Source organism: Octopus bimaculoides, chromosome 6 (genome assembly GCF_001194135.2).
Source record: "Octopus bimaculoides isolate UCB-OBI-ISO-001 chromosome 6, ASM119413v2, whole genome shotgun sequence".
Lineage (NCBI taxonomy): Eukaryota > Metazoa > Mollusca > Cephalopoda > Octopoda > Octopodidae > Octopus > Octopus bimaculoides.
This window is the reverse complement of record NC_068986.1, coordinates 31,238,141-31,250,623: the sequence shown is the minus strand read 5'-3', so window position 1 is coordinate 31,250,623 and position 12,483 is coordinate 31,238,141. Positions and strand designations below refer to the sequence as shown.

General features: G+C 38.0%; 1 protein-coding gene across 1 annotated transcript in view; it reads right to left on the bottom strand.

The window, feature by feature from the left end:
* The window catches only part of LOC106869359 (pregnancy zone protein), a 66,384-nt gene extending 53,917 nt beyond the window's left edge, over positions 1-12,467 (bottom strand). The window contains exons 1-5 of the mRNA XM_014915080.2: positions 12,019-12,467; positions 6,340-6,491; positions 3,834-4,034; positions 2,935-2,987; positions 1,792-1,861 (exon numbers count right to left, since the gene is read on the bottom strand). Of these exons, the coding sequence (XP_014770566.1) occupies positions 1,792-1,861; positions 2,935-2,987; positions 3,834-4,034; positions 6,340-6,491; positions 12,019-12,080 (538 nt within the window). The 5' untranslated portion in view covers positions 12,081-12,467. The remainder of the gene's footprint in view (positions 1-1,791; positions 1,862-2,934; positions 2,988-3,833; positions 4,035-6,339; positions 6,492-12,018) is intronic.
* Positions 12,468-12,483: the final 16 nt, after the last annotated feature.

The window sequence follows — 12,483 nt, the reverse complement described above, 5'->3', positions numbered from 1 at the left end:
AGGCTCCGGCAGGGGATGGTGGTGAACCCTGCTGTACTCTTTCACCACAACTTTCTCTCACTCTTTCTTCCTGTTTCTGTTGTACCTGTAATTCAAAGGGTCAGCCTTGTCACACTGTGTCACGCTGAATATCCCCGAGAACTACCTTAAGGGTACACGTGTCTGTGGAGTGCTCAGCCACTTGCACGTTAATTTCACGAGCATGCTGTTCCGTTGATCGGATCAACTGGAACCCTCGACGTCGTAAGCGACGGAGTGCCAACACACACATTATTAATGTACTAACCATTGCTATCTCCACCACTAACTCACCTCCTCCACTCTGTCCACCTCCCTCTATCTTCTCTCATACCTTTCTATTTACCTTAGTAATCTCCCTCTGCCACTGAATTAGACACTTTCTCTCCCTCAAATAATTGCCATTCCTTTTCTTACCATCTCAACTTCCAGTAATTCTATAGCTATTATCCCTAAAATTTTACGCCTATACACAAATCCAACACAACTGACTACCCTTCAATTACTATCTATCCGACCCCTATCATTCACCTCCCAACTCTCCACCTCTACCACTACCTCCCTTAATACCCTCAATATCAACACCCTCCTTCTTCCTGAACAAGCTCTCTTATCTCCTCTCACCATTCTCTGTCTTGAAGAATTTTGAGTTGAATATATTGAACCCAGTACTTATTTCTCAAAGCCTGGTACTTATTCTATCAGTCACTATTGCTGAAACACTAAGTTACAGGGATGTAAGCACACCAATACCGGTTGTCAGGCGAGGGACAAGCACAGACACAAACGCATACACACATAGATGTGCGTGTATATATGTATATATATATATTCTTTTATTTGTTTCAGTCATTTGACTTTGACCACGCTGGAGCACTGCCTTTAGTTGAACAAATCGACCCCAGGACTTATTCTTTAGAAGCCTAGTACTTATTCTATCAGTCTCTTTTGCCGAACTGCTAAGTTACAGGGACGTAAACACCAGCATCAGTTGTCAAACGATGGTGGGGGGGACAAACACAGACACATAAACATACACACACACATACACGCATATATACAATGGGTTTCTTTCAGTTTTTGTCTACCAAATCCACTCACAAGGCTTTGGTTGGCCCAAGGCTATAGTGGAAGACACTTGCCCAAGGTGCCATGCAGTGGGACTGAACCCGGAACCATGTGGTTGGTAAGCAAGCCACTTACCACACAGCCACTCCTGTGCCTGCACACCTACTCCTGTGCCTGCACAGCCACTCCTATGCCTACACAGCCACTGACAGACTTCTTTCAGTTTCTGAGCACCAAATCCACTCACAAGGCTTTAGTTGCCCAAAGCTATAGTGAAAGACACCTACCAAAGGTGCCACACAAAGGACTGAACCTGGAACCATGTAGTCGGAAAGCAAGCTTCTTACCATACTGCTATGTCTGCACCTATATTCAACTTCTCAAAATTTCTCTGAGAAGCCTTTTTCCTTGAAGAGGCCCTGTATCTATCCACTTACTCACTCACTCACTCCCACTCTTGCTTGATGAGGCTGGGGTCATCCCTGGTTAATGGTCTCAGAGACGTCATCATGTATAGAACCAGCCAAGTTCACCAGGGTCTTCCATGTCTGACAGTACTGTGCAAGCCCCTCTGCATCCTCCAAGACAATGTCAAGTCTCTGGAAGATCTTCCTTAATCACATTCAACGATTTAGTGTGGGGCCTGCCACTGTATCTATACAGAAAAAAAATTAACTTAATGCTTGCAAAAGATATTCTGCTTACCATCGACATACTGGTCCAACCACTGAACAATTCGTGTACCTTTAGGGTCTGTGATAAATACTTTTTCAATCTAGACAAATAGAAATAGTATATGAGCTTCTGTATATCATATGCATATGTAGATATGGCATTACATCGAGAATTTAGGTTAATGGCAAAATTTAAAATTTAGATAAATAATTAGTAAAAAAAACATTAAAACTTCTGTTTTATATATTATTTAATTCTCTAATATTTGATATTTTCATTCCCTAACTATTAATTCATATAAAAACATGTGCCACTATGCAACTCCTTAAAATATTCACTACAAAAGGAGTTTTTTAGAATATGTGCCTTTATAATGTGCCACTAAAAATAACCTCCATTGTAATATGTACCACAAAAGACCCCCATTGCAATATGTACCAAGTGGCACACCTAAATAATATACATAAGGCAAAAAAAAGAAAAAAATTCAACCAAAATCAAAATTGTTCTAAAGAGAAACCATGTAAACCAAATAATGTATGTATATATGTATCTATGCATGCGCGCGTGCGCGTGTGTGTGTGTATTATGTTATATTCAAGTCAATGCAAAGCTATGGTAGAAGATACATGCACAAGGTGTCATACAATAGATCTTGGAACTGTGTGATTATGAAGTGTACTTCTTAAATGCACATACATAAATGCACTAATATATGTTCGATGACTACTAACCTATGAATAATTGTGAATCCAGATCTAATGCCAAGATTTTAGTGTGTTTAGGGAAAAGATATTGTGGTTACCAAATTGCTGCAGCTATGTAAAACTTGAAGTTATATGTAGCTTATTACCAAATGCTACATATAACTACAATAACTAAATACCCACAGTATTTGTATGTATCTCAGTTTACTTGGTTCACTTAGCCATCAGGAACAGTCTTCATGCATGTAGTCTAAAGAACAACTAAATGTGATTCCCAAATTTATTGTTCTAAGTTAAACTATTTATCACACAAGAGTACAAAGAATAAAATCGTATGTTTTTTTTTATACAACTTATATTCATTGCTTTTATTGTGTCGTTGCTTTTATTGATAAATTGACATATAAAAAGTAGAACTAAATTGAAGAAAAAAATAAATCAGCATGATTTTAATCTAAATACTTACATCTCCAGTCCAGGGTTTATAGTTGCGATCAAATACAAGAGCACGGAATTTCACTGTGAGAATAGAAAAGGAAATTCAAGATTAAAATGAATAACAATAATTCTTTAAAATAATCAACTTTAATCCTTTCAATGCCAATTGTAACTTCAGTCAAATTTCTTCATGAACTGTTGTATTCAACTTCTGTAAGGTAAAAATATCTGGTTGTTCATAAAGAAAATATAAAACTAAATGTCATATTTTACATGGCTAACTTGAACTGGAAACAATGAAGCATAAATAAAATTACTGACTTACTAGTCTATTATGAATCTCAAAGATACTGTTGTCCTTTGGGTAGGCCATTTTGCCAATAAATACACATGGTTGTAGTTCACCTCAGTCTTATCAATTGACTAATTTGTTAATTAATTAGATAGTTAATTAACAAATTAGTTGATTGATAATAAAACAGAAGTGAATAACAGAAGTGTTTATTAGCATCCCAAATTGTTTATTTGATATATCTGATGTGTTTCTGTTTTAACCCTTTCGTTGCTGTATTTATTTTGAGATGCTCTGTGTTTCTTTCAATTAATTTTAAATATAACAAAGAATTTAGTAAAATAACTTGGTTATCATTAAGCTAGAGTGTTAGGAACATGAATTGTGACTAAGGTTTGGTGGAAGATTTTAATTCAAAACTTATGGAAACAAGATAGTTGTATTTGGATCCAGAGCTGGTTTCAGCTGGGTTGGTAACGAAAGGGTTAAGACAGTAGGGTGTAGTTTGAGGGATATTTGCCTACTATTTCTAGCAGGTCAAGCACTACATAGAGGCTCATGGAGGGTTACTTTATCTAACAAGGCTGTCTGCTGAGATGACAAAAATCTTTTACTTATCAAACTATAATATTTACCTGTTTGACCAGGTTTGTAAATTGGTTTGTCAGGTTGAACAAGAATAATCAGCTTTTCAAAAGATATTCTTATTTTATGACTGTCCTCAAATATGACTGTTGAATTCTCAGAGAAGTCAGTGAATCCTTCTCCATAGATACTAAGGACAGCTTTTTTTTCCTTGGTAAAAGGAACATCAATAGGAATGCAGTTTCCAATCGCTGAAATAGAAAATATAATCAATAGAAAATAATAATAATAATAATGAGGCGGAGGAGGAGGAGGAGGAAGAAGAAGAAGAAGAAGAATCCTTTATAATAAAACCACAAAGCCTGAAATTTTGTGGAGGAGATAAGTCAATTACATCGACCCCCCAGTACACACCTGGTACTTAATTTATTGATCCCAAAAGGATGAAAGGCAAAGTCGACCTCAGCAGAATTTGAACTCAGAACATAAAGACAGATGAAATGCCACTAAGCATTTCGCCTGGTGTGCTAACAGTTCTACCAGTTCACTGCCTTTGTGATGATGATGATGATGATGATGACGACAACGACAACAACAACACCACCACCAATCCTTTTTACTATAGGGTGGGAGCTAGTCAGTCACATTTTCCTGATGTGATAACAGTTTTGCCAGCTTGTCGCCTTAATAATAATAATAATAATAATAATAATAATCCTTTCTATTATAGGAGCAAAGCCTGAAACTTTGTGGGGAGGATCAAGTCAATTACATCGAGCCCAGTGCTCAACTGGTACTTATTTTATCAAACCCAAAATGATGAAAGGCAAAGTTGACCCCAGCAGAATTTGAACTCAGAACGTAAAATCAAACAAACTGTTATGAAGTACTTTGCCCAGCATGCTAACGATTCTACCAGCTCCCTAATAATAAAAGTGGTTCTGATGCCATGGTCTAGATTTTCTTGTCTTAACCCTTTTGTGACTGTATTTTTTTTTAAATATCCTCTTTTTATTTCAATTAATTTTGAAAGTAATGAAGAATATAGTAAAATAATTTGTCATCATCATCATCATCATCATTGTTGTTTAATGTCTGTTTTCCATGCTAGCATGGGTTGGACAGTTTGATTGCAGGCCAGTGGCTGCACCAGGCTCCAATCTGATCTGACAATGTTTCTACCGCTGGATATCCTTCCTAACGCCAACCACTTCAAGAGTGCAGTGGGTGCTTTTTATGTGCCACTAGCACAGGAGCCAGTCAGGTGGGCCTGGCATCAATTATGTTTAGATAGTGCTTTTTATGTGCCACCGGCATGGGAGCCAGTCAGAGGGCACTAGCCACAGCTACGATATTGGTTTTACTTGACTCAACAGGTCTTCTCAAGCATATCATATCACCCCACACATCAGGGGTATTCTTAACTGGGCTGGACATGCATGGTTGCGATCTCACTTTAGTTGCCAGGTCCTCGCAATCACAGTATATCTCCAAAGGTCTCGATTTCCTGTCATTGGCCTCTGTGAGGCCTAATGTTCGAAGGTCATGCTTCACCACCTCATCCCATGTCTTCCTTGATCTACCTCTTCCACAGGTTCCTTCCACAGTTAAGGAGTGGCACTTCCTCACACAGCTATCCTCATCCATACGTAACACATGACCATACCAGCACAGTTCTCTCTCTTGCACACCACATTTGATGCTTCTTATACCCAACTTTTCTCTTAGGGCACTTACATTCTGTCGTGTATGCACACTGACATTACACATCCAGCAGAGCATACTGGCTTCGTTTCTTTCAAACCTACGCATGTCCTCAGCAGTCATGGCCCATGTTTCACTGCCATGTAGCATGGCAGTTTGCACACATGCATCATACAGTCTACCTTTCATCTGTGTATGTGTGTAAGTGTGTGTGCGTGCATGCATCTGTGTGTGTGCGTGTGCATGTGTGTGCATGCGCACACATCTGTGTGTGTGTGTGTTTGTCTGTGCATCTGTGTGTGTGTAAGTGCGTGTGCATGCACATATCTGTGTATGTGTTTGTTTGTGCATCTGTGTATGTGTAAGTGTGTGTGTGTGCATGCACACGCATCTGTGTGTATGTTTGTCTGTACATCTGTGTATGTGTGTGTGTAAGTGTGTGTGCGTGCATGCATCTGTGTGTGTGTGTGTGTTTGTCTGTGTGTTTGTCTGTGCATCTGTGTGTGTGTGTGTGTGCATGCGCACGCATCTGTGTGTGTATGTTTGTCTGTGCATCTGTGTGTGTGTGTGTGTCCACACCACTTGACAACCAGTGTTGGTGTGCTTACACACCCGTAACTTAACGGTTCAGCAAAAGTGACCAATAAAATAAGTACCAGTCTTAGCAAAAAATAAGTACTGAGCTTGATTTATTTGGCTAAGAATTCTTCCAGGTGGTGCCCCTGCATGGCCACAGTCTAATGACTGAAAACAAGTCCATGATAAATGATAAAAGATACTAACACACAAGAACAGAAATGAGGCTGGGACAGAAAAAGAGATGAAACAAGTTCATTTCAATATATTACTTACCATTGGGGTACACTTCTTTTTTAGAGAAAAGTGTCATAGCTGAAGCCGTCAGGTTAACTTCCACACTAGCTGATGTCATATCCTGGAAATGTACACATGCCCAGCTCCTTTCATTTGCTGTCATAATCCAAGGAAAACTCATAAAGTAGCCACTGAAATATAAGTATGAAACATTACAGTTAGCAAAATTATAACATTTCAATGTATGTTTTATACAAACGTATTCTTCAAGTAAATGTGTTTCGCATAAATAATAATCATTGTTGTCTTAACATCCCTTTTTCCATGCTTTTCCGTCCCCTTTTCCAAGCCAGATGGAATTCAATGTGACAGATTTTCTATGGTTGAATACTCTTCCTGTCGCCAGTCCCTCACTTGTTTCCAAGCAAGGTAATAATTCCCTATGGCCAGACATGTTTACCACTATTACATGATGTCAAGACAAGGACGCACACACACACACACACACACACACACACACACACACACACACACAAACATGCACACACAAACACATACACATATATGATGTGTTTCTTTCAGTTTCCATCTACCATATCCCCGCAAAGGTTTTTGTTGGCTCGGGGCTATAATAAAAGACACTTGTACAAGGTTCCACACAGGGTGACTGAAAACCATACGGTTGATAAACAAAGATAATGTGCACTTCACATTAATGTGTATTACACATTAATGTATGTCCCATTTAAACATGTTTCACATAAATGCTATCAACTAAGATGTCAGTTGTTTATAATGATAACTCAACATTTCCCATCTACCACCCGACAGTAGAGAGGCAGAAGAAAAGTTCTGGAGTAAATTCTCTTTAATATTTAGTTCCAAACTTCCATGTTCTCATTTCAAGTCCTGCAGTGATTGGCTTGGCTTTTTATCACTCATATCTACACATATCATCATCGTCGTCATCACCTTCATTTTACATCCATTTTCTATGTAGGCATGGGTTGGATGCTTTGACAAGAGCTGGCAAACTGGTGGACTGCACTAGGCTCTAGCCATCAATTTTAGCATGGTTTCTATGACTGGATGGCCTTCCTAACACCAACAACTTTGCATAATGTACTGGGTGCCTTTTACATGGCACCAGCACAAGTACTTTTTATGTGATGCCAGCATGGGTCCTCTTTTACATGGTGCCGTCACAAGTGCTCCTTTACATAACATAAGCACAGGCGCTTTTTATGTGGTGCCAGCATGGGCCATTATCATGTGGCCCCAGAATAGGTGCTTCTTACATGTTACTAGCACATGTGGTTGGGAAATTATTTCAGTCAGAATTTCTAACTGAGAGTTTTCACTTGCTCAATCAACTGTTCACTGAATTAAAATGTAAGTGGCTAAGTATACCATAAAACATGTATACTCTTTGCATAATCCTGAGACAGAATCAGCATGAAACAGTGTGGACAAATATGGACTTTTGAATTACATGTACAGTTCATCTGATGAGCTTCCACACAGTTTCCATTGACCCAATTTCACACACAAGGCTTGGATCAATGCACTGTTATAGAAAAAGACATTTGTCCCAAGATACCATGCAATAGAATCAAACCCATAATTTTGTGATTGGAAGCAAGTTTTATAACCACATCTCTACATACACATACATATATGTGTATGTATGTATATATATGTGTGTGTATGTATATATATATATGTATGTATATATATATATATATATATATATATATATATATATATATATATATATATATATATATATATATATATATATATACACACACACACATTATGTATAAACAAATACATATACATGAACACTTATATATATATACACAAACATACTTGCTTGTATTATAGTTATGTAAACAAAAAACACATTTTACTCTAACACACATACAAATGAACCCCAAAAATATGTTTGTATGGCCTTCAACCCATTTACATATAAGGAAATAGAAAATTGTTTTACATAAATAATATACGAGACTAATTTTGTATGTTAACATAACTTTCAATTGAATTCCATATTAATTAATATTTGGCTTGTTTGTCTTGTACAATCACCTATTTATCGTGTTCTGCACAATACTTTTTTTTTTTACTATAATTAAAACCATCATTTGATCTATCAATTAAAAATTTCATCATCATCATCATCATCGTTTAACGTCCGCTTTCCATGCTAGCATGGGTTGGACAATTTGACTGAGGACTGGCGAACCAGATGGCTGCACCAGGCTCCAATCTGATCTAGCAGAGTTTCTACAGCTGGTTGCCCTTCCTAACGCCAACCACTCCAAGAGTGTAGTGGGTGCTTTTACGTGTCACCGGCACGAGGGCCAGTCAGGTGGAACTGGCAACAGCCACACTCAAAATGGTGTATTTTATGTGCCACCTGCACAAGAGCCAGTCCAGCGGTACTGGCAACGATCTCACTTGAAAGTCCTTACATATGCCATGGGCACAAGTACCAGAAAGGCGACGCTGGGCACAGGTGCCATACACTCTGTCATCTAATTGGTTACTGTAGAAGATGACAGGAGAAATAGAGGAAAGCTGTGGTCACTTTTCCTGTGGTGCTAATATATTATATGGGATAACTTTACATTAAAGTGTGGGAAGGTTACAGAAGACATGGTAGAAAACATCCATTCAAACTAAATATTAAGTTAAGTCCCTTTTGTACTAAGTTCAAAACCACACTGATATTGCCTTATGTATTTCATACACTCAGGTACCATGACATGAATATCGTTTTGTTTTAATGATTAAGGGTGATGTTCATTACCTTTACAGACCCTCCAAGACTGGGGGAAGGAGAGAGAAGCAGGACATTATCATTAACTGTTTAGCAGTAAAGCCAGCTATGTCTGGCCCAAATGTCTAGCAGTCTTATGTTAAAAATCAACCAGATCCAGCATCTCACACCTACCCAACAATGTTATTCAAAAAATAAACAATCACATCATCAAAATCTCAAAGCTACAAGACAATGCATGATTAATTCAAAATAATGTAAGTAATCATTACATTTGACAGGGTAGTCTTAATGTCAAAGAGTCAAAATGGAGATTTTGACAGGGTGGATCCCACAGAAAGCAGCTAAGGGCTGGTGGTAGCATTAAACTGGTCTATTATTCAAGAAGTGGAACAGTCTCTCAAACAGGTTTCTACAGCTTCAGTCTAACAAAGTTTCACTTACAAGCCTTAGGTGAACTCAACGCTATGACAGAAAACTCTTGCCCGTGATGCTACACACTGCAATCAAACCTCAAAACAACAGAACAGAACCTAGAGGGACAGATTTATATATTCTTAGGAACTGATTTTGACATTCCTAATTGCTAGAAATATTTGGCCTCACTATATTTAATTATTTCTCATAAAAAGCACTGGTGCTGCTCCTACATATAAAGCACTAGTAAAATAGGTTTTTAAAAAGAAAAACCTAAAAGATATATAATCTAGTATAAGGATTTCCCTCAAACATTGAATTTATTTTAAAAGGTTCCACTTAGCTCTTCAGAGGGCCACATGGAAGTCCTTAAGGCTACAAGTTCCCTACCTTGACGTCATTCAGTTTGGTAGAAATAACCAAATCTCCCTCAAATCTCATACTACCATAAAAATGTATTGTATACATAAGACAATAATTTATCCTGAATACGAGGTCTGATCAAAAAGTTTTGAGACAGGTACTATAAAAAGAAAATTACAACACATATCAATTCAACATCTAATCTCCTTCAAAATAGTCCCCTTCTGAAGCCACACACTTCATCCAGCATTGTTTCATTGATGGAAGCATTTCTGGAACTCCTTTTTTGGGATATCAAGCAACTACTTCATTGCATTCTCTTGGATTTCCTTGACATCTTGAAATCCCGTTGGGGTCTTTTACTGTGGAGACTGAGCCTTGGTTTTTGGGGTCACAGCCAGATCTACAATTCGTCACCTGATATGACTGTTTTCAAAAAGTTTTCATCTTTCTCAACACAATCAATGAGATCTTATACAGCTGAAACCTAATCTTCTTTCTGAGACGACCATGCTTTACACATTTTATGTCCAAGCACTGCTACAAACAACAGAAGTGAGCAAGAATGTTATAACTTAGTATGCATGTGCAACAGAGTTCAAGGTCAATCTGCGCCAAGTGACTTCACCGCATACTTTCAAAAAATATTGTGATGTGTGTCAATGTATATGTCTATGTGCTCACTATTTTTCTTTTTACATCAAATTCCCTTATAATCGTAATTTATACACTCTGGAAAGTATTTGTTTAAAAAATTCATTAAAAAAATACCTATTTTCTGAAGGTGGTAGAGGAAACAAAGCCTATTCGTGTGAACTTTCCGAAACTCGTCTTTCCACCCACAGAAAAAATATTTCCAAACAAATTCCGATATAGTTGGGATCTACACAATCTGAAGCATGTTTGCAGAAAATTTCATTTAAAAATATCAATTTTTCTGGAAGTTATGAGAAAACGAAGGTGGAGAGGAACACACGTGTAGGAATGCGAAGCTGTGTTGGTCTGCATTGCCGTTGCTTAGAAACCCTGATTCTGGATACAATGTATGGAGAGCCAATGTAAATGTATCTCCGTTGACTTCGACGGTGAGTGTTCAGTTGTTCGATCGATTTAACTAACTACTTACTCATTGAATTAGCATGTAAGTGGTTGAGTATTTCACAGACAAGAAGACCCTCAGCATGATTCTCAGGCAGATGTATGTGAAACGTTTAACTCATCAGGCACAAGCACTCACCCTTTACTGAAGACGTGTGTGTGTGTGTTACGTCCCCGTAACTTAGCGGTTCGGAAAAAAAACCCGATAGAATAAGTACTAGGCATACAACGAACTTGTCCTGAGGTCGATTTATAATATGTAAGGCAGCGAGCTGGCAGAAACGTTAACATACTGGGCGAAATACTTAGCGGTATTTCGTCTGTCTTTATGTTCTGAGTTCAAATTCCGCCGAGGTCGACTTTGCCTTTCATTCTTTCGGGAATCTATAATATAAACACCAGTTGAGTACTGGGGTCGATATAATCGACTAACCCCCTACGCAGGTGTTGCTGGCCTTGTGCCAAAATTTGAAACCCATATTTATATTATGCATTCATACACAATTGTTTGTATGTATGTATGTATGCATGTGTGTATGCATGTATGTATGTATGTATGTATGTATGTATGTACACAAACACACACACACTGTGAAACAAACAAGCAAGCAAAGAGATTGAGAGAGTTTGGTAGAAGCGAGATATATGTTTGTAATATAATTAGGCTATTTCTGATTTCGAAACCTATCTAGATCAACTTTGCATTTCATCCTTTGGGGTTCGTACAATAAAATAGGTAGCAGTCAAATACTGTGGTATAAACGCATCCATCCACGCTCACACACACACACACACACAACTACTCGCATTCATAGATACAAACTTTGTGATTGCATCTATGTAAGAAATCGGTCGATATATGTGTGTATATGAATACACACACACACACACACATACGCACACACACTTTATATAAACAGTGACCAGAAACAAATGTTTGTACGTGAGTGATTGAACGTGCTTTTTTTTTTTCCTTTTTCAATGTATGAAGAGATTCATACTATGGTACCACCACAAAAACAGAGATTTAAAAAAAAACGTATAATAATTACCTTCTGGCTACAGTAATGAGCCCTGCTAGTAAAACTAGATATATTGCTATTCGGTCCCTCATCTTGTCCTTCTCCAAGTGGAGAATCTTTCGAAAAAGAAGTTTCGCTTCTGTTTAACTTCGAGTTGGATGGTAACTTGATTCTTTGAGAGTAGCAGCAGGAGCGACAATAGCGAAGTTGGCGAAGGCAGTGGCGTTGACGGCGGGGACGAAGAACGTGATGCCTTGGGACTGTCGCGACTATTAAACGGGCATTTAAGAGGCCGAAAATAATATTTCACCAAAAAAAAAAAAGAAAAATGTTTAATGTGTTTCTTTAAAAGCAAGTGATATGATTTGCGCGTGTGTGTATGTATATATATCAGAGGATGTCTGCATATATGCGTGTGTGTTTATCTTCTATGTTTTGCTTATGCCAGTCGTTGGACTGTGGCCATGCTGGGGCACCTGGAGTGCATTTCCTTGT